Source organism: Podarcis liolepis, assembly GCF_965112155.1.
Source record: "Podarcis liolepis genome assembly, chromosome: 6".
In the NCBI taxonomy this organism is placed as follows: Eukaryota; Metazoa; Chordata; class Lepidosauria; order Squamata; family Lacertidae; genus Podarcis; species Podarcis liolepis.
The window spans coordinates 62,989,755-63,012,262 of record NC_139559.1 but is presented as its reverse complement, the minus strand read 5'-3'; the positions used below and the strand labels follow the sequence as shown (position 1 = coordinate 63,012,262).

Here is a 22,508-nt window from a genome sequence, read left to right as displayed (position 1 = left end):
GTGTAAAGATTTGTTATCTGGGAAAATACATTTCCTTAAAATAATCCATTTGCTCTGACTGTATACAGTTGAAGAGTGTCAAGAGGGACCATTTAGCTACTTCCTGGGAGGCAGGTAGCAACAACTTCTTCCCCCAATGTCCACACAAATTCCTTCATTTTGTTTGTGAATTGTTCATCTTTTGTGCAGGAGTGGCCATCCAGTTCATGATAATGAACATCTAGGACCTTTCCAGCCAAGTTTTGTACACCCTGCGCTCTGTGTGCAATGTCCTAGAGGCATGGTCCTAGATCAGCATGATCCTGGCATTTGCAGTTATCAGCTTTCCAAGAACTGCTTTGCCAAAACCAACTCCTTCTGCTCTCTTACAAAAGCAAAAACACTGATTTGCCATAGCTTTGAAAATTTTATTTCAGCGAACACAGTCCAGTTTCAAACAATTTATTAAAATATAGCAGTTCAAACATTTTTAATACAAGGGGTGCAAGCAGGATTGCTCTTGAAAATCCCAAGCTTAAATAAATCTTTCATCGGTATCATAAAATAAGTTAATATTTCTTAGAATAAAAACTTAAGAAATCAAGCATGTTGGAACAAAAGATTTAAGAATAATTAACCCTTTTAGCTCTTACAAGTGAAAGGTATTTAAAAACAGAAACTAAAAGTTGCTCTTCTACAACTCCAACAAAGCACATTTGGTGTGTTCTGAAAGGAAATCGGCACACTGTTTTTGCAACCTTCTTGCAGAACTCAGACTTCCTCCACAAGGACTTCCTATTGCTCCCCCAACATAGCTCTGCTTCGGGTCCATCATCTTCCAACAGCAAAGTCAAATGTCTCTCCGTTTCTCACAACATGTAGTTCAACCTCAACTTGACATCAGTTACTGTAATCCTTGTGTCAGGCTGGGAAATTGCTTCCTGAGCAAGCTACTAAAGTATTTTGAAACTTCAGTGCAATTTTTCTGTTCAATTCAGCTTCATCCATATGCTGTCATCGTTCGGGAAGGTTAATCACTGGAACCCACTGGTCCATGTAGCGGCTTTCCCGGCAAAAGCAAATCAGCTGACTTAAGGCTGGATCCTTCCATTGAGAGGCATGTGGATTCTGAAAGGGGGAGAAAAGGGAAAAGGATCATTGTCAGCATGAAATAAAAGTAAATGATACTGCTAACAGTAAAAGAGACTGAATATAAATGATCTGTGTAAATTTTGAGTTTGTAGCACATTCAACAGGGTATTTTGGAATTAATTATTTTCTTTAAAACCAGTAAAAGAAACATCATTTTTCAAAAACAAACCAATGTTCATGTGCTATGGTTAACAAGTCCACAATTCCCATTCAATTGGGTGACTTGAGTAACAGTGACGGAGTATTTTCATCACAGTTCAACTGAGTTATCTAATAATGACCTCTGAGCCAATTAGTAATAAGGAAAGACAAATATAGACAGGGAGTTACTGTAGAAAGTGACTCATGGGGTTGTTTTCTCCTGCTGACAGCAGGATGAAACATGCTTGAACATGTCTTTGCCTCGAAAATCCCTATGAGCAAAGTAGGAAGCGTGGTATGATTTGTGCAGGGGAAAAGGTTAGTGAAGGAGGTCATGCTGATCTTTCCTTCAAACCACAGAGGCAGAGGTGCACCAGTGCAAGGACACTCAAGAAACCACTACAGTTTTTGTTTTAAGCCAGAGTGAGATTAGAGTATTTAGACAGATTTTTACAATTTGCAATTCAGCTTCTTTCAAAGAAATGCTGTACAGTCCAGAAGGAGACTCTGAAGCAACAGTGAGGTCATGCTGGCTGCCCTCTATGCCCAACATGTTAATGAAACAGCACTTACTGTCACAAGCACACAGTGCAGGTCTGCAGGCTGCTCGCCTCCTCCACTCGCTCCCAAGAGCAGCAGCTCCGCAAGCCGGCTTGGGTTGCTCACTCGGAGTATGTTAATGTCATTCTCGCAACAGAAAGCTTGGATCAGGGTGAAGTGAATTTGTAGCGCAACATCCTGGTTGTCTTCCTCATCGGCTGCCAGCAGACAAAGCACCACATTATCTGGATCCCTGGAGGGATAAAACAATGCCAGCTAAGTTAGTCACAGCCCCAACAAACAATGATGCATTTTTCAACGACATAAGGGAGACAAAACAGGAACCAAAGTCACAGGGCATATGAACACATGGTAATGCGACTGTATATACTATACACGGGGGGGGGGGGAGAGACGGGCAGTCCTATTATGTCATTTTGTATGGACTATATTCAGATAAATTTCACTCACCACTGAAATCAATGAACATGATTATTATATCTATTTCGAGTCAAAATTCACTGACTGTTACCCGATGTGGTTGACCTTTCACACCCTGGATTTTTAGAACTGAATTTTCAAAGGCTATGTATCTACAACTAAGGCCTGTGGAGCAAGGGGGAGGGTTTTTGTTGCACTTTCTCTCCCCCCCACACACACACAAAGGGGGAGAGGGACCCGATTACATTTCAGCACCAAACTAAAGGGGACGGGCACATTTTCAAAACCGCTGTTCAGCAGTTCCCATTGTGTCAACTGTCAACTGGGTGCTTGGAACTCTGGCATTGTGGGTAAAAGGGAGAGGGTTTTTTTTCTGAAATCTGCCCCACAGAAGAAAAACTGTGCCTAAGTGGGTGCAGTTATGCATGATGGGTGATCAAGCATTCAATGTCCACACAGCTGCCTGGAGGTTTTCCTATCTGCACAGTGCAAGTTTGCCTCTTGACTGACCTAGTGTTTCCTCAGAAAAGTCCTCAGGCACAGCTGCCCGAAGAGAGGTGGGAGGACCTGTTTCTTGTTACTCATCTATACAAAAGGGCACCAGAAAGCCAGTTTCTCACTTACACGTTGAGCAGCTTGGCAGCCTCATACACTCCGATGGTGATGCTTCTCTGAGTCAGGGCTTTGCTCAGGACTTCCTCCAGGGCATCCCCTACCTTCTCCATGCTGATGGCATCCGAAGAAAAAATAAGAGGGGGGTGGGGAAGCAGCGAGAAGCTCTAATTAGCGTTTTTATTTAAATAAAACACACCAAACAAATCCAAAAGTTGGGGGGGGGGAAGGATCACCTTGCCTTAAGTAGCGCCCCCCCCCAGCCCACATTCCCTCCTGGCGCCCTCATGCCCTGCAAAACTGAGGGGAAGCTGAGCTGGAAACTCTCCTGAATGGGATCTGTTCAGAAATAAGCGGGAGCCAAGTTCTCCCACAGGAAAATCGCTTCCAAGCGCAGGTTATTTGGAGTTAAAGGTGCGCTTGCTTATCCTGTCAGGAAAAAGAAAAGAAGGGGAAAAGCTACAACCCGCCACGCCTCTCTCTCTCTCTCTGACACACGCACACTCTGCAATCGACTCCCGGTTTTCTTCCTTACGCGCGGATCTACTTTCTTCCGCAGATCCCCTCCAGGCAATTTTATTTTTTTGCACCAAAGCATTTTTTTCTCCCTCCCCGCCACCGGTCCCAGTTGTGAGGCGACTGCGGTCGCGGCGGCGAGCTGGGCGACCCTGTGCTGCCTGGATCCGGAGAGCTTCGCGAAATCTGCAGCAGGCAAACTCCCGTCCCTCCAACCTCCACACCGCCACGCATCGCAAAGCCGAGCTGCAGCTGCTGCCATCGCGTACCTTCCGAAAGTCTGGTGCTCCCCAGCGAGCTCCTCCAGAGTCATATTGCAGCTGCAGATCCCTGCAAAGAAACCAATCCAACGGGGGGAACGGGAGAGGCAGCCTTCAATCCTCCTCCTCGCCCTGCGCCCTCTGCCTTGCTTCTCGGCTCCTCCGGCTGCCCTCAGGGGAATCCGCGGTAAGTGTCCCTCCAGTAAGTCAAATCCTCAGGGGGGCGGCGGCGCTGCTTCGCTCCTGCCCTTCGCCTTCCTCGCCCACCCGGGCACTTGCAGCCCCGCTGCTCAGGCCGATCCCTTCGCGCACTTCCCCGCTCCTCCCTCTCCCCACACGGCGCTGCCACTCTGAGGGACAAAGGGCTCCCCGGGCCGGAGTTATCCTGCCAACCCCCAGCCAACCGTCTCCCGGCTCGTTTGCATACGGCCACCCTATTGGGGCATGCAAATGAGCCGGGGCGTTCGACTTGGGGCCACCCTGGGGGGGGGGTAAAAGAGAGAGAGAGATCCAGGCTGGGAAAGCTGGGTCAGTAACTTTCCCTGCCCTCGCCCGGCGCTGATTGGCAGAGGGAGAAGTTTTGGGGGGCGGAGTTTGCTGCGGGTGCCTGGTTGCTCTCCCGCCTCAGCTGTTTTTTCTTTGCTGGTTGCATATTCCGCCCCCCCTCCCCTCGCTGCCTATCTCTCTTTGTTTTGAGAAAGGGGAGGGGGGATTGCGCGCGAGCTTCTGTTTGTGGGCTTAATGCTCTGCAGATCACCCCTGACAATAAATAGTTGTTAGTAAGCAAAGTTGCAAAAGTCAGGAGGGAGCGGGCTCGCAGCAGCGGCTGTTTTAACTCGATCGGCGCCTGGTGCTCGTGTAGATATGGGAATCGCCACCTCGGGATGAGTCCTGTTCCCCCGCTTGCCGCTGCTGTTTTCCAGCTCCTCAGGACACTGTGGGTTGTTAGGATGGCACGCACGGCAGAATTTTATGAGCGCGTTTAATTAGACAGGTTGCGGGGATTTGAGTTTCGGGCTCTTGCTTCTTAAGCGGGCTGTGATCTGTGTGACCTTTGGGTCTTAAGATGCAGCTTGATTTAAATGGGGAGGAGCTGGCTGCTTGCTCAAGATCCGGGATGGGGAACTTGCCCTCAGGTGGTGTTGGGCTCCCGCTCCCGCCTCTCCCAGCTCCGGGGTGTTGGGAGCTGAGCAAATCGCCCAGGGTTACCCAGACACCCACTTACACTCCAGTGCGCCTACCTACTGTAGAGGTGAATGTCAGGGAAGCAAACCACTTTAGCCGATGGAGAATTGTGCTTATGCTGCAGTTTTCCAAGTGTGTGTGAGGCAAGTGACATTGAGGTAACCAAGCTTTGGAAGAGGCAGGGCGGCCTCCTCCTGCCTCAGCTTTGTCTGGGTCAGCTGAGGCCTTTGCACTATCACTCGATGACAGCTGCCTCAAGTGAGGTATTGCATGTGTGAAGAGTGAGCCATCAAAGATAAAGCATTTCAACCACACCTTCCAGAGACTAAAGGGCATTGGTAGCCGTAGGTCTGCTCTGAGGGCTTCTCCACACTTAACTTTTGTACTGCTGTTTCCAGGATGATGTCTGCACTTCCCCACCCCAACCTCCCCAAGCTTTCTTGCTCCGATGGACCATGCCTGACAAGGGTGCCAACTTGAATAAAATATGGGGGGGGGGCAGGGAGTTCAACCCCATCCTGCATAATCACAAAATGTGGCACATACACACCATTTAAATGTCAATGCCCATCAACTTTGGGAGGGCACCCCCTCAGATATTTTAATTGGACCGCAGCCCCTAGGAGTTGGCTCCCATGATGCCTGAAAAGACCAGAGAAAAGGTGAGTGTGGATAACCCCTATGTTGGGGACAACCCAATGCAGTTCAGTCTATCCCTTTAGCTTTTTCAGCTGCCTGATAAAAGGGAGCATGAACAACATGCACCACTTCAGTCAGTGAGAGAGGTTGCAGGGCCCTGTCGGCCAGCCCCACTTGGCAGAATTCCTCTTGCCCCACCTCCCCACACCTTTGCTGTTAGCAATGTGTGTAAAAGGGCTCTCCCCTGGATACTGGTATATGTGGGTGGAGCTGCAAGCAGCGAGGGGCCAGATTGGGCCAGAGTCCAACTCTGGGTGGAGGAGTTTTACCTGCACACACCAGTATCTAGGGAGAGCCTTTTCCCACACTGTTTGAATGTGTAGGCAGCGGAGGGACAACCCAGCAGTGAAGCACCAGTGCAGCCCCTAGATGCCCCCCCCCCAATTTCGCTACATGGAAAGGTTTGTGAACACCTTAAGTTAAATACATGCATGCATGAACCAATCCTGATTGTACAAATAACATTTTTCTTTATTTGTTGCATTTCTACCCCATATTTCCTGCAAGGAGCTCAAGGTTCTCTCCCTCCACATTCTACCCTCACAGCCACCCTGTGGGGTAGGTCTGGCTGACAGACTGTGACCGGTGCAAGGTCACCCAACAAGTTTCATGACTGAGCGGGATTTTGAACTCTGGCCTCCCAGGTACTAGTCCAATGCTCTAACCACTAAACAGAATATTATAGTTCTGTACAGTGGGGTCGGGGGGTGGGTGGGCGGGATGAGAGCAGCTATTGAAGATCTGTCAGCATATCTTCAAAAGACTGATAAGGCAAAAGCATGCTCCCTTATTCTCCCCAGCAAGCACTCTGAAGCAGAACGAAAACCCAACAGTTCTCTAGTAATGCCAAGCAATTGTTGTTGTTTTTGTTTGTTTTTACACAAACTATGTGAAAAATACGTTTTATTCAATCATTCAGTGCAGGAGAAGTGGAGAATAAGAACCAAACAAGACAAAATAGTCATTCTTCTTTCCCTTCCCTAATTTACATTCTTCACACTTCACACTGTTAACTGTTCACTGGGGTTGGTGTGGATCTGTATGCATAAATGCACGTGGTTTCAACTGATAATTTTGCACATTAATGACATTTTTAAACCTGTCATTTCCGGGCAAAATATGCAAGTTGGCTTGGTGTAAAAGAATTCTCCTGTCCCATCCCTTTCGCATTCAGGCCAATGAGGAAGCTTCTGGTCTGATTGACAATCAAGTGAAGCATTGAAGAGCCCTCCTCTCCAATTGAAAGGCCTATAAAGGGGAGGAGTTCTCTGCTTCCTATTTTCTTCCTAATGATATTACTGTTGTTGGCCAGAATCTAATCACCTCACATGGAGGTCACAGGTGATTGTTTTTTGAAGGCACCCATTCCATGAGGTGCCTAACGCAGGCACAGAGCATTTCCATGTGACTAGGTGAAACCAAGAGTAAAACACATTTCAAACATTACAACTTCCATGTTGAGAACAAGCTAACGTGACTTTTGTTCTTGTTGGTAAATCCCTCATGGAGGCCTTGAGGTCTGAGGCGGCTGTTAGGCCCAGTTCATTTCAAAAAGGAGCTGTATCCGAGGAGATGGTTCCATGTAGAACATTGTTTGTGTGAATTAGCTCCTCACGTGGTTGTGACAGTTTCAGCCACACCAATTGAATCCCCCCCCCATTTTTTTTAAAAGAGTGTCACAAGTCACAACTACCTGGTTCACTCCAATTGTTTTATTAAATTTACGCAATTCCCTTTTAAGTGGCAACCACACCACTGTATTAAAGTGGTCATTAGGAGGCCTGACAGAGAGCAAGACTATTCATAGCAAGAACAACCTAAATGTGCTGAAATGTCATGTCCGGTTGGAGCAGTTGGACTATACAGTAGTTACTGGGGAGCGGGGGGAGCCACATAGAGTGTTGTTTGTGCCAAGTTTTATTTCTTGGATCCGGTTCTGAATGTCAGGGCTAAGCTTCGGCATTCATGAAGTGATAAAAAGGTGCCCCTGAGCATGTGCAGTGTGCACTGCCCTGATCACTATAGTGTGTCTTTCTGCAAATCTCCAAGACTGGTGACAGGGGAGCAAGGCAGGCTCAATGCTGCATGTGCTCCTTCCTCCTTTGCAAATGCAACCAAGTAAGAAAATATAACTTCCAAATGAAAGCATATAAACATAAAGGATGTAATGACTTTAATATGCCTCTAGTCAGAAGATCCAGGAGCCAGTCTCAAAACTCTTTATCTTTTCTTTTCGCCCCCGCCCCCCAATCTGGTTGCTTTCTATTCCATACTAGTTTTTTATTTCCTCTTCAAGGCCACAGTACCCACTTCCCAAATATTAATTTCTGCCTGGGGTCCTATATTAAAAATCAGCACCGCAGATACATAAGCTCACACTTTCACACTATAGAGATTAAAAACCCACACAAATGATATATTATTCTATATATGCAGCCTAATCATTCTCATATATATATATATATATATATGCAGGTTTTGGTGTCTTCGGGTGTCTTCCCGTGTAAGAGTTGGGGTGTCTAGGCGACGTTTCGACGAGGTCGAAGACACCAAAACCTGCATTCCTGTACCCGTGAAAATCTACGAAAGCATATATATATATATATATATATATATATATGGTTTTGGTGTCCTCGGGTGTCTTCCCGTGTAAAAGTTGGGGTGTCTAGGCGACGTTTCGACGAGGTCTCACTCGTCATCTTCAGGCTGGTGCTTTCGGCTTCTTGTTACTGGAACAGAGCGGGATCTCAGTGTTTGAGTTCCTATAAATACTGTAGAGGGGTGTGGTGTATTGCCTCAAAAGTTCTGGGCAGAGGGGAAGTTCCCAGGCTAGTGTTCTTTTCTTCTTTTGTTCCTTAATTACTTGAGGGATATCTTGAGTGATTTCTTGAGTGATATTCTGAGTACCACTCACAACATGAACAAGCGTGACGACACGTCCCGCCTGCCAGACATCTGGAAATTAGCCCTCCCCACAAAAACCGACACCAGATCCAGAGGCACACAGAACGCCACCACCAATCAACCACACCAGACCCAAACCCAGACCCTCTCCACAGATAAATTACACACACCATCCAGTAACCAAACCATAGTGGCACCTCCGGATGCTGCACCCCCCTGCAATCCCTACACAGATCTGGCTAGCACAGGGCACAAAACCACAGCTCGCCCCTATACACGAAGCCAAGCCAGAGCACAACTAAGTGCAGTACAGCCATCTTCCCAGAAAAACTCTTCACAAATTCAAGAGGTCAAGACACGAAGGCTTTAGCAACTAATCCACACCTAATGACCCACCTAAGTGGTACTCAGAATATCACTCAAGAAATCACTCAAGATATCCCTCAAGTAATTAAGGAACAAAAGAAGAAAAGAACACTAGCCTGGGAACTTCCCCTCTGCCCAGAACTTTTGAGGCAATACACCACACCCCTCTACAGTATTTATAGGAACTCAAACACTGAGATCCCGCTCTGTTCCAGTAACAAGAAGCCGAAAGCACCAGCCTGAAGATGACGAGTGAGACCTCGTCGAAACGTCGCCTAGACACCCCAACTTTTACACGGGAAGACACCCGAGGACACCAAAACCTGCATTCCTGTACCCGTGAAAATCTACGAAAACATATATATATATATATATATAATTTCTTATCCAGCCTTTCATTAGTACACTGGGAAGTGTTAATGAAGGAAACACAGAAGATGTTTTGGAGTGTTTGCACAAGAACCAGTTGAGAGAAAACAGCTGAAAACTACCAGAGGGCCCTTTGGCTAGCTTGAGGAAGGTGAGGAGCCACTAAGCAGTGAAAATAAAAGGGGTGGGAGGAATTCTTTAAAAAAGGTTTCCCACCCCTATGTAAGTATGGAGAAACTACAATGCTATCTTGGTTGGTTTCAAACTGGTAGACACTCAATCCTCTCTCTCTCTCTCTGTGTGTGTGTGTGTGTGGCCCAATTCAATATATGCCTATTGAGAAGTAATTATTGAATAAGGCTTTCTCCCAAGTAAGTGCACAGGATTGCAACCAGACAATGCAATTCTGTGCATGTTTACTCAGAAGTCAACCCTATGCAGTTCAGCAAGGCATATGCCTTAGTAAGTGTGTTCAGCTTTGATTTGGAACACAAATGTGAAACATCCGTTTTTACCACATCATTGACTGGAATGAGAAAACCTTTTTTTTTTTAATGGTGCTGCTATGCTTTCACCTGCTGTTGGAAGGTTCCCACGATTCACTGATGCATTCCATGTTAGGAAATCCCTTCTAACCAAAGCCGTCTGCTTCCTTTCTGCCCTCCATCTGGCATCTCATTTCTGTTTTCCAGACCCATAACTGCATTTGCAGGATAAAGTTCTGCCTCTTCTAATTACCCCAAGATGAATGGAGAGAGGGAACAAAATAAATAAAAAATAAAATAAAATAAAAATAGGGCACGTGTGCGTTTAGAGCAAAGGACAGATTTTGAGAACCATAGAAGAAGGAAGCAGGTGGATATAGCTGATTTAGGCTGTGATCCTATAGCCTGACTTGGGAGCAAGTCCCATAGAACTCAGTGAGATTTGTGTTGAAGTAGAAATGTGTAGGATTGTACTGTGTATACTGTGTACTGTTAAATGTGCATTAGCATTACAAGGCTTAATGGATGAGAGACAGAGCACAGAGGAAAGGTGATTGCAATGCAGATTTTTAAGGAGTAATAAGGAAGTATGGTTACATGGTGTGTGTGAATTTTCTTTGCAAGTAGAGGAAGGGAGGTGGAATAAATTGGAAGAGGGGAATAATGGAGACATTTCTGCATGCTTTTTAAAAACTGGTTTCAGTTCTGCAGCCTAGCTCTGCTGGAGTTTGGAAGCGATATATCTGCCGTTTTTGTGTTTTTATCTTTGTGGTAGTGAGAGATATTTTAACCAACTTTTCAGTGCATGCTTATATAGAGGGTCACGATTCAATTTGTCTTAACCGGCATCCTGCACGATGTGACCCACAAAAAGTTGTTGTGGAACACTACTCAATCCAGTAGTGTCCCAAATTAGGGTGCAGGCTTCTGGGCTATTCCTATTGGTAGAATGAAGGACAGTAGTATTGGTAGAATGAACAACAACACTATGAAACCATCTTCTCCAGCCCATCAAACAATGCTCTCTGCAAGTGGATCTGCTTGCAAATGGCAAGCTGGAGCCTTTATCCACATCCTGTAGCCAGGAGGTTTCTAGCCCACTGCTTTGTACGTCCGGGTGCAGCTGCTCCCCACAAATGGGATCTGCTAAGAGGGAGCAGACCTTCTGGTGCAGAAGGGCTCTATCTTGGCTCCTTTCCATTTGTAAAGAAGATCTGCAGCCAAACGGAGCAAGGTTTTGAAAAGTGTGCTAGTGAGCTTCATACATACAAATAATCCTTGGGTTTGTCTTTACAAGTGCGGACTCTGCATTCACAAAGGGTGCCCCAATAACTCACTGGGGCCAGGAAGAACATTTGCAAAGGTGCATATTCCTTGCCATTCCAGGAAGAAACAAGCAGGTGAGGAGACAGCCCTCTTTTCAGGAGCAGGTTTAGGGAGTAAGGTGGTGTCACGAAAGGGCTGCACATTCTTAGGTATTTAACTTATTATTTTTGCTCTCCATGAGAGACATTTATGGGAACTTCTGCTTCAAGTGACAAGATAACTGGGCCAGCCTTGGCTTCATACCTTCCAATGCAAAACTGGGATGCGTGTCTTCCGGGACGCACTTCCCGTGCCTCACCCTTGCCCCCAAAAAACACACGTTTGTGGGGTGCAAGATCTTACACGGCACCCAAAAACGTTTTTCAGCAAGATCATGGCACCCAAAATGGCTGTCGAGATCTTGCAAGAAAAAACAGGATGGTCTGTTTTTTCCAGGGCACTTGGAAAATATGTTATATGGCTGCTTTAGATATCAACGGCTGTTGACCAATATGTTCCACCAGCACTATCACAGGCAGTATGACTTTGAATACAAGCTGCTCGGAATTGCAAGTGAGCAGAGCGCAGGTGAACAGGCCTGATTCAGCCAATTCTTCTTATGTTCTTAACTATCCACCTTGACATGGTTGGCGGGGGCACTATTTGTTGTTTCGTCTCAGATAACAAAATGCCTTGGGCCAGCCATACCTCTTTTGTTGAATTTCCCCAACTTGGCATGCGTAGACAAGCGCCCACATCTCAGCATTAGGGAATGGGCCACATAGCCTGCCGCACTGCCTTCCTTTTGAAAATGCAGTCAACATCTTGATTTTCTCACTCCCTTCTTTTTTCCAGTAAATTATTGACGTAAGAGCTGAGGCAGAAGATATGGTGAGAAACTTTGTACCTCTGTCGAAACAGGAAGAGTTGAGCCCTCAAGCTATTAATGTCACAAGGGTTGCTTTGAGAAGCCGGGTCCTGGAAAAAAGGATTAGGTATATAAATGGGTATCCTATTTTCTGCCCGAGAGAAGCACATAAGATTGTTAGCAAACAATACAAAGGGGTGCATTTTGTTCAATACCTTTACTGGGGGGCGAGGGGGAAAACTACATGTAAGACAGGTTTTTAGATATCCAAGGGTTTGTGTACAAAGGGAATTATTTTTATATAAGTTCTACTTTCAACTTTGGGGTGTATGGGGTGTTAGGAGAGGGGTAGTACTTCTCGTGGGGAACATGTCATGTTCCTTCTGGGGTAGTTTGTCCATCTTTGGTCCCCACCCTGCACTCGTCTCCTAGAAGCTGTCAGTATGTAACAGCGGCTGGGAAATGGCTTTTACTGGCCAGCTAAACCACATGAGGGTAGCTGATATGTCTCAAACCCTCAGTGAGTTAGGTGGTTTCCGCACATGCTGTAGAGGGAAGTGAGGGGCAGATGAGGTTTGTCAACCTGGGAAAGTAGCCTATCTAGGAGAAAGAAAACTCTGACCCTAAGCCTTGTGGGATATCTTTGGGAGAAGAAAAGGCTACACAAATCTGGGGTGGAGTCTCTAAGACAGTTGGACGGTGCCTTGTATACCTCCTTCCACCAACTCCTGCAGCCAAGGTGGTACCAAATGTATTGCTCTGCTTTTCACATCAGCTGAGGCTGAGGCGGGGGGGTGTCTTGTCTAGTCCAATCCCCTGCAATGCAATGATGATGGGATTGCATCCCCCAGTGCACCTGAGGCAGGAGTCTAGTTTGCAGAGTAGGGGAAGCAGAGCATGTCATTTAGTATATTCAGACGGGAATAGTTAGGGCTTTTAGGAGGGACAGCCAGCATCTGCTGCTGCTGTCCAGCATCTGCCCTTGTCTCACGTTGTCTAATGGTAGGGCTGGCACTGGGAAGGGAAGAATGATTAGGTTTACTACCTATTTTTCTTTAAATGATTTGTTTTATACCACCCACTGACCTGTGCAACACTGCAACAAACCCTTTTCTGTGGGAACTTGATAACTAATCGAAACTCAAACGAATGATGCAATTTATGGGCAACCCTCCTTTACTTGCAGATTTAGCCCTGGTTGTCCAGTGACATTGACATTCCTTAGCTACATGTTAGAGGAGATGCAAAGTTCTTGATATGCTCACCTCCATGAGTCAGCATTTCCTTCCCTTGGCCACGACAAAGAACATTAGCACAGAGGAGTTATAGGAGGGAAACCAACTTCCTTCTATAGCTAGAATGCAGATTACAGAGGTACAAAACTGGGTTGATAAGAGTACTGGGTCAGTCGGTTTTGCGTCTTCTGCTATGCTTCAGCTGTGCTCAAATACTTTTAGTCATTGAAATATTTGTCAACTTTAAAAAAAAAAAAGAGATTTCAAAGGAGTTGAAAATATGAGGCCATCTGCTGAAGGCAAGGGGGAGTGGAAGTTTGCAGAAGTCCATTTAAAAAACCACTCTGGAGGAGTATCTCCAAACCAGCTCTGTGAGGACTGATCATTCTAAAGAGCCATGAAATGCTGAGAGTTGCAGGGGTGGGTGTTTGGAGTAGACAAACCAAGGGGAGAGTGATTGTTCTGTTTGACTGGAATGAAAATTTAAAGAAAAAGACTCTTGCCATTCTTTATTCAAGCTATTTCTATACAACCTTTCATGCAAACATTACAAGGCAAAGAACAAGAAAGCATTAAAAAAAAGATTATGGAATAAATAAGAATAAAGGAATAATTATTAAGAGGGAGGATACACTACCCGCAAATTTTCTTCAAAGTCCCAATGGCAAAATCTAGAGTGAGATCTTTTGACCGCATTTGGGGCATTTGGACAGGAAGTATGATGGGGAAGTGGAAGGGGTTTTCTCAAGCGGCGGAGATAAAGCAGCACGTCTGGTTTCTGCGTCAGTGAGATGTGCAGATATCGGAACTCCTGAAATTACTGGTTACCAAATTCAGCTGTCTTCTTAGTATCACTGGGCTGCTGGTCAGAAGAAAGCAGTTCATCCTGTGCCAGAACTTTACATGAAGGTTATGGGTACTTAAAGTCAAAGGTCGTTTAGTCCAATTCGCTGCCAGTGTAGGAAACCAATTACCTCATCATAAAACCTCTAGCAAAGGAGAGTCTACCCCCTTCTGATAAGGCAGCCTGTTCTGCTGTTGAACAAGCTGTACCATCAAGACATTCTAATCAGTTCTAGCATTCCTCTCTGTTTTGAATATTTTTAATTCTATGAATATTTCTGCGGACTTGGAACAAGGGTAGGGAACTCCGAAGGACTACAGCTCCCATCATCCCTGATCACTGCCCATCCTGGCAAGTTTGCCATCACTGGCCAGAGTGATGCTAGCGAGACTATTGATTTCCTGTTTCAGGGCTCCCCGAATCCACCGCCATAATATCACAACTGCAAAAACTCGAGAAACAATAATCCCAACAAAAATACTATCCACATTATATCAGTCCATGTCGACTGGGGTTGATGGGAGTTGGGATCCAGAAACGTTTGGAGGGCCACAGGTTCCCATCCCTGCCTAATGCTATCCCACTTCGTTTGATCATTATTTATTACATTTATATGCTGCCTTTATCTTCCAAGGAGCTCAAGGCGGTGTGCATGGTTCTTTTCCTCTCCATTTCATCCTCACAATAACCCTGAGAGGCACGTTAGGCTGAGAGACAGTGACTGGCACAAAGTCACCCAGCGAGCTTCACGACTGAGTGGGGATTCGAACCCTGGTCTCCCAGGTCCTAGTCCGACACGCTAACCATTACACCACAAAGGCATATTTTGCTAGAGGAATGTCTTTAGGCCAGAAGTGGGTGGCATAGTGGGGCAATGGCACTTAACCTGACCTCCTGATAGCTGAGTCGCCACTGCTTAATGGGAAAGAGAGGGCAAAGGTTGGCATGGTGCCAGTCCAGGGCTGCTGCCAGTGTGCTGCCACCAACCTCCCTGCCCCTTTGCCCCCCTTTCCTTCCCAATAAGCAGCAGCACCTTGGTTTTGGGGAGGCCGGGTGAATGCCATCATTCCACCCTCCTTCTGCTGCAGTTTTGGATCTGGAACATTCAGTGTAGTCTAACATAAATCAGATTTATGGAATCATAGACTTGTAGAGTTGGAAGGGACCCTGAGGATCATTTGGTCCAATCCTCTGCAATGCAGGGATATGCAGCTGTCCCATACAGGGATTGAACCTGCAACCTTGGCATTATCAGCACCACGCTCTTAACCAGAATATCTTTATAATGTAGTTCTTATGCACTGATAAGCTCCCTTAAAACCACAATGTCCGTTTTGTTACTAGTAGATCGTGATAACTTTATTTCCTGTAATCCTGGGCGAATCAGTGATTATAAGGCAGCCGCTTATCCCAGGGCAAAACACAGATCTGCAAACTGAGGGCCACACTTCAACTTTTGATCTCGCTAGGTTAGCTCAGACTACGCCGCCGCCGTATTTTGTGACAAGATGTGATGTGACACATCGTCAAGCCTGATGCCTGGGAAAGCTGCTCTTGCAGCAGGTAGAAAGGGAGCAGCAGATGGTAAGGCAGCAGTAAAACAGGTGGAGGCATTGTTTGAAGATAGCCTGAATTAAGCTTGCTTAATTTGTTGGATCTCTGCTAAATCCCAGCAACGATTGTCTCTTGCGCAGCATCAGGTTTATCCAGCGGGCAAGCAGTCAGAACTAGACCATCTGTAATCACTTATTGTGCTAAATCTTCTTTAAAGCTAGCCACCAAACAAATGTCTTCCCTCTCGCTCGTTCTAGGTGAGAACAGCCCCTGACACCAGGGCATGAGAAAATACGCTGCAGAGCTTGGAAAAATGTTTATTTTCCTGGGAGTATTTTCAGCTGGAGGGTAACTCCCTTCTCTTCTCACTTGGCTGAAGTGCAAAAGAGACCTCTGACAGTCACAGAGTTTGCCTTTCTACTGGGGCCCTCTTCCAAAAGGAGAAAAGCATTTTCCAAAACAAGGGCCTCCGAGGTTGCTGAGATTGCAGCCTTGATGTGGGAATCAGCTTCAAGACACTCCCACACTCGATAGAGCTGGAGTAGCAATACAAAGGAGCTGAAATGAACCTTTGTGTTCTCCTTGGCATGGGCAATTCTGTCTTAAACTTTGGGGCCACAATTACAAGCTCTTTCTGCCCTCCCCTTCCACCTCTTCCACCAGGATATCAAGAGATGTTTCCTTTGATGGTGCTTTTGCCAATAGCCAGGAGCAAAAGAGGAGGATTCTTTGGAAGCAAGGCTCCACACAAGACTACAGCACCTGTTTGCCCATCTCAAATGTGTGCATCCCCACACTTGTCTTTGGGGGAGTCACTGTTAGTGGTCCTCCATGGTTCAGATGCACCAGAAGCCATCCTTTTTAGTATTATGGGCCCAGTTTTTAGGAACTCCCTTCCAATTCAGGTCAGACAGGCCTCCTTCTCTACTTAACTTCCAGAACCTACTGAAGAGTTTTATTCCAGCAGGCAATTTAATATCTCCCCCCCGGTTTTTATTTTTTTTTGTACTATTTCTTTGTAAACCACTTGGGCATATCCCACAAGCATCATGGAAAAACTGGGAAATTTCGGGGGAGGGGGACGGTTATCATGAGCACTTTGCAGCCATTTTGGTTGCTGCAATCCTGCATATGTCTCCTGCACAATCTCGCACGGTGACCCAAAATGCACATTTTGGGGCACCATGCTCTCCCAAAGTGTTTTTTTTGGGGTGGACCACAAGGCAAAATCATGTGAGATCATGGCTGCTATGCTCTCACGGGGGGGGGGGGAGATGTTGTCTGGGAAGATGGCATCCCAGATTTTGGCTTCAAAGTGTTGGAGGGTATGTGTGGGTACTATTGCAATTCGGCGGTACATAAATTGTTTACATGAATGAATGAATGAATGAATGAATGAAGTAAATAAATAAATGATATTAATCCTAGAGTTGGAAGGGACCCTGAGGGTCATCTACTCCAACCCGCTGCAATTATGTTGTGAAAATTTTGTGCTCTGAGTGGACCTGCATAGACTGTTGGACCATGTATCAGGGTGGATTGGGTGTGTGTGTGTGTGTGTGTGTGTGTGTGTGTGTGTGTAAGTACCTCGGAAATCGAACGCCTTGTGACTCAAATGTTTTGGCTCCTGAATGCCGCAAACCCAGAAGTGAGTGTTATGGTTTGCAAACATTCTTTGCAACCCGAATGTCTGATGGGGCTTCCATGGCTACCGATGGGCTGCAGGAGTTTCCTGCAGCCCATTGGAAGCCGCACCTTGGTTTCCAAATGTTTTGGAAATCGAATGGACTTCCATTTGACTTCTGAGGTATGACTGTATCCCATCCACCCAGAGTAGTGCCTAAACTTTTTCCGAAGAGTCGCTTGACTGCCTGATGCCACATTTCAGGTCGTTTGTTCTCAGTCAGTACACTGTGCTTCTCTTGCGTAGGCAAGCAAGCTGATCCAGGACTCCAGATCCCCAAACACGCCTGTTTACCCTCCAGACAGGCAAGGGAGCATTTTATTCACACTCTGCAGCACCACGGCACCCTTTGGCCCTTAAAAAAAACACAACCCTCGTATTTCACCTTTAGGAAAAGGAACTCTGCGCATGCTGAGAGGCACTGTGCCAGCATATCAAAAACGGTTGTAGGTGTGAGCCAGAAATAGACTCTGGAAAGTGCTGTGGGAGAAAGGCAGGCTAGGTCAGCCAGCCCAATGTACATTAAAACCTCACCCTTAGGGCCAAATTAAACCTGGGTGTGTAAACACAGATCTGGCTCGGTTTCATCAGCTGTGTGCTACACATGACCGGCTTGAAATGCAGACAAGGTTGTTCTTTTCCTCAATACAGACTGAAGCTGGTTTCGGAGGGTAAATTTGTAAAAAAGCAGTATTTTCATCAGAAACAACAGGATAGAATTGTAGAGTTGGAAGGGACCCTGAGGATTATCTGGTCCAACCCCCCAGCAATACAGGAATACACAGCTGTCCCATACGTGGATCAAAGGTGCAACCTTGGTGTTATCAGCACCATGCTCTAACTAAGCGAGCTATCCAGGCTGATGATAGTGACTGACATAGGTGTAGCTAGGATTTATGTTGGGGGGGGGGAGGACACCCACCTGTCTTCACACTCTGTCTAGCTCTCTCTATTGCTCCCGTCAGGTTGCCAGTTGCGTTGCTAGAATGCACCACATTGTCATCCAAGTGACCGCAGGGAGCATTTCAATTTGGAATATTCTGATTATTTCTACTTTTAGTTAAGCAATTTTATTTATTTACTTGATTGGAGGGGGGGGGCAGCTGCCCTCCTGCCTACTGGCTACACCCATGGAGACTGATTGTGGTGGGAACACTCTGGATGCAGAGTAAAAGCAAGTGTGTACCCAGATACAGAAAGCAAGCAGTGATGGGTCTGAATTTAACAGCAAAAGGGGAGGTGTGGCAGACAGAAGTCTCCTCTGTCGGCAGCTTATGCCCCCTCAGGCCTTCTCCCATAACACTTTGTGCCAGCCAAGTACCGGTGTATTGGAGCTGGGCTGAGGAAGGAAGCGACTAGGGAGGCAGACTCTCAGAGGTAGGTTGTGCATCTGAAGCAAGGAAAAAGGGAATGAATAAGTAGCTGGTATGGGTGGTGTTTTAAATACTTAATGAGGTGCTCCACTCATACTAACCATCCCAGGGCGCTCAACCGCTGCCACAATGTCCTTTCTTCTATCAGATCAAAATGAGCAGATAACAGCAAAGGTTGCTAGGTTCATAGCAGGGGCAATCAGAATAAGGGCCACTAACTGATGGCTGATTCAGGACTTTAAATTGTGCTCTTATATCAAATTTCCTTTTCTGCATACAGTGGTACCTCGGGTTACATACGCTTCAGGTTACATACGCTTCAGGTTACAGACTCCGCCAACCCAGAAATAGTACCTTGGGTAAAGAACTTTGCTTTAGCATGAGAACAGAAATCGTGCTCCAGTGGCGCAGCGGCAGCAGGAGGCCCCATTAGCTAAAGTGGTGCTTCAGGTTAAGAACAGTTTCAGGTTAAGAACAGACCTCCGGAACAAATTAAGTACTTAATCTGAGGTACCACTGTATACTGTAATGTTTTACTGTTGCTATGGCCATTGGCTAATGCGAAGTTTTATCTTATATAACAAGGAGGCGCTCCACGGCCATAAATGTTTATTTGGGTAAACCTGAGGAAATCCTCAGAAATATCAACAACCTCAGATATGCAGATGACAGAACCTTGATGGCAGAAAGTGAGGAGGAATTAAAGAACCTTTTAATGAGGGTGAAAGAGGAGAATGCAAAATATGGTCTGAAGCTCAACATCAAAAAAACGAAGATCATGGCCACTGGCCCCATCACCTCCTGGCAAATAGAAGGGGAAGAAATTGAGGCAGTGAGAGATTTTACTTTCTTGGGCTCCATGATCACTGCAGGTGGTGACAGCAGTCACGAAATTAAAAGACACCTGTTCTTGGGAGAAAGGCAATGGCAAACCTAGACAGGATCATTAAAAGCAGAGACATCACCTTACCAACAAAGGTCTGTGTAGTTAAAGCCATGGTTTTCCCAGTAGTGATGTATGGAAGTGAGAGCTGGACCATAAAGAAGGCTGATCGCCGAAGAATTGATGCTTTTGAATTATGGTGCTGGAGGAGACTCTTGAGAGTCCCATGGACTGCAAGAAGATCAAACGTATCCATTCTTAAGGAAATCAGCCCTGAGTGCTCACTGGAAGGACAGATCGTGAAGCTGAGGCTCCAATACTTTGGCCACCTCATGAGAAGAGAAGACTCCCTGGAAAAGACCCTGATGCTGGGAAAGATGGAGGACACAAGGAGAAGGGGATGACAGAGGACGAGATAGTTGGACAGTGTTCTCGAAGCTACAAACATGAGTCTGACCAAACTGCGGGAGGTAGTGGAAGACAGGAGTGCCTGGCGTGCTGTGGTCCATGGGGTCACGAAGAGTCAGACACGACTAAACGACTAAACAACAACGAGGAGATCCTGCCCAAAAACGAAACTTCCCCCCTTAGCCTGCCCAGAAGAGGAGTCCAAGAGCTTTCCAACAAGCTTATGTCCAGCATGAATTCATACTCGCACATCAGTTTCCATCTGGCAGCTGTCACTAAAAGTACTTCAGATCACCTGCCAAGAAACTGCAAAGGGTGTTTCTTCCCCATATGGACCTTTGTGCTTTAATCTTTACTTTCATAATTTGCCAGGCTCCTGGCTGGAACTCCCTTTTTATGGAGCTCATTTGGCTCCATAAATATGGCGCACAATACCAATCAGCCAATCGCAAATGAGGTATGGTAGGAGCTGGAAAGGGTGCAGAAAATCACATATGCATTAACTCTTAGACTGTGCCACTGTAGCAGTCACTCTGCATGCCTTAAGGCTGGCCTGCTGCCCTCATGTGCTGTGGAGGACTCTGCCCCATTGCCATTGGTGAGGTAATGTTCAGCTGCCAATCTGGTTAGTTTCCAGGTTGCGGAGAAGTTGCCATCTATTCCTTTCCTTCAGGCAGCAAAATATAGTATGCTCAGCCTTGGCTGCTGGTTTCTGGGGGATAGATCTAATTTCTAAATGCTCCCTGTCCCTAGGCAGTCTCTCTCTGAATACCAGCAACCTTAGGCTTACATTCTCTATAGATTTTCCAGAGGTTATCTTTCTGGCCACTAGTGAAGACTAGATGGATCCTTGACCTGAACCAAAGGTCACTTACGTTCTTTGGATTCCTTGGCATCATGAAGCAACATGTTTGCCTTGGGTGTTGAGGTTTGCTTCTCAGGATATCCTTCACAAAGGGTGTTTCTGGTTTATCGGTTGGTGGAGTCTCTCCAAGTTGGCTTTGCAGGTAAGATTTTTGCTTGGATATGTGCTGCATTCATCATGTGGCGGTGCAGTCATGAGCTTCTTTTCCACACACACCTCTCTTTTGGCAAACATTAGTGGCCACACTCTAGCAGCTTCTACTTGCCCATCCTGTGGTTCTGAAAGCCACCCAAAGTCTCAGAAAGCCACTCCATGTCCTTGTACTTAGAGATGGCAACCCATAAGTCACAAATTTCTGTGTTTTGGGCTCGTGAAGGGGGCCATGTCAGAATGTCCTCCCCTGATTCTTTTGCCACACGTAAAAACAGCTTACAGGAAGTGTAGGAGCTAAGTCCGGGTGCAACAACTCTGGTCCGAGTAAGCAATGAGTGAACTCTTCTTTATCACAGGTATCTCTTGTGGTGTGGCTTGTTCTGGTATACCAAGTTCTGCTACCCCACACCAACCAACATAGAATAGTTTAAATGAGATCCAAATTACTATTTCAGATTTTAGAATCCAAAAGAGAGATGAATTTCAGCAGAGCAGGGCAAATTTCAAGAGCCCTGATCTCAGATATATTCAATATTAAATTGCCTCAAAAGCAGTGCGGTTGCATTTGTAGTGGTTAGGTTTTTTTAAAAAAACACCTTATGTGAAATCACATGTGATCCAAACCATCAGGATGGTAGTGCTTGTTCTCTCATTTCCCTTAATGATGCCCATGCCAAAGCAAAAGCCATTGACACTTTCCTGGCAAACCGCAGAGAATGACTTCCTTAATGGTCCAACTGAGAGTATGTGGAGGAGTGAAGAATATGGGTGGTATGTGTTTGCATGACTGGATAAGCTGAAGTCTTTCATTTACCCAAAGAACAGAGTCTACATGGGAGTCAGAAGTTCCAGATTCTCCTAACCAGATAAGCCACCAAAATGGCTCAATCGAAGCTTCTGACAAAAAAGAAGAAGAGTTGACAATCAAAGCAGCCTTAACTACTCAGTTTCTGCAGACCCGTCTTAGTTCCTTGTCATGCAGTGCAACACCTATAAATAACAATACAACTGGAGGAAATTGGAGCATGCCTTATGTAATGTAATATAATTGAGGGGAGGTTTCATCCAGTTATTCAGATTCCGGGCCAAACGACACTTTATACAGAAATGTGTACAGCGAAACTCCCAACAGCTGCTTGGCAAAGGGAGTGATTTGAAGCGGGGAAGTAGCCTGTTGGTGGGTGTGGGTTGCTGAGGTTAATATTACCTTAGTCAGCTGCTTTTATTCTGAAATCCATCCCCCCCCCAAGCTGTTCTCCTCCAATGGGGTTCTAAAAACATATCTGCAAAAGTGTGGAATCCTATCAACGGTGGGGGATGGAAGAGGCTGGAGAGAAGTTGTGGTGGGCAAGGAAAGGGTTAAAGGCCCTACACTGCTTTTGCACTCTAAATTCCCCCCTCCGAAAGCTGCTTTTCCTATTAAAAAAATAGACATGCATTTGGGTGCAATGTTTTGTTTGGCCTAGAGTTTACAGTGCAGGTATTCACAGTGCAGAGTGGAGCTGGGTCATGCTGGGATGGTAGTGGGTTGCCAACTGTGCAGGTTATATCCATGGAGGGACCAATCATGGACATGTGCTAATGCAATGAAGGCATAAAGAGGCAACCTAACCTTGACTTTCGGATGTTCCAACCCAAGATTCTTTCCCGCGGGAGCAATGCTGCTTTCTGCAACTTGCTCATTCAT

At 46.1% G+C, this 22,508-nt stretch overlaps 1 protein-coding gene and 1 long non-coding RNA gene across 2 annotated transcripts in view; one reads left to right on the top strand and one right to left on the bottom strand.

Moving 5' to 3' along the window:
• Positions 1–386: 386 nt before the first annotated feature.
• On the bottom strand, positions 387–4,121 carry GADD45A (growth arrest and DNA damage inducible alpha). The gene is made up of 4 exons (XM_083510599.1): positions 3,651–4,121; positions 2,878–2,979; positions 1,846–2,065; positions 387–1,107 (listed from the first exon to the last, which is right to left on the bottom strand). Exons 1-4 carry the CDS (start codon positions 3,692–3,694, stop codon positions 994–996), a joined length of 480 nt encoding a protein of 159 aa, XP_083366725.1. The 5' UTR covers positions 3,695–4,121; the 3' UTR covers positions 387–993.
• A 2,617-nt stretch (positions 4,122–6,738) lies between these two features.
• LOC310710114 overlaps positions 6,739–22,508 on the top strand; it is a 39,839-nt gene continuing 24,069 nt past the window's right edge. The window contains exons 1-2 of the long non-coding RNA XR_014527813.1: positions 6,739–6,866; positions 9,187–9,315. This is a non-coding gene — a long non-coding RNA (uncharacterized lncRNA). The remainder of the gene's footprint in view (positions 6,867–9,186; positions 9,316–22,508) is intronic.

Bases quoted from the DNA above. Each gene is read 5' to 3' on its own strand.
- GADD45A (XM_083510599.1), bottom strand. From the start codon at position 3,694: ATGACTCTGGAGGAGCTCGCTGGGGAGCACCAGACTTTCGGAAG. The intron at 2,066-2,877 runs GTAAGTGAGAAA...TTATCCCTCCAG, and splicing joins GCTGCCAAGCTGCTCAACGT to GGATCCAGATAATGTGGTGC. The intron at 1,108-1,845 runs GTAAGTGCTGTT...TCCCCCTTTCAG, and splicing joins TGCACTGTGTGCTTGTGACA to AATCCACATGCCTCTCAATG.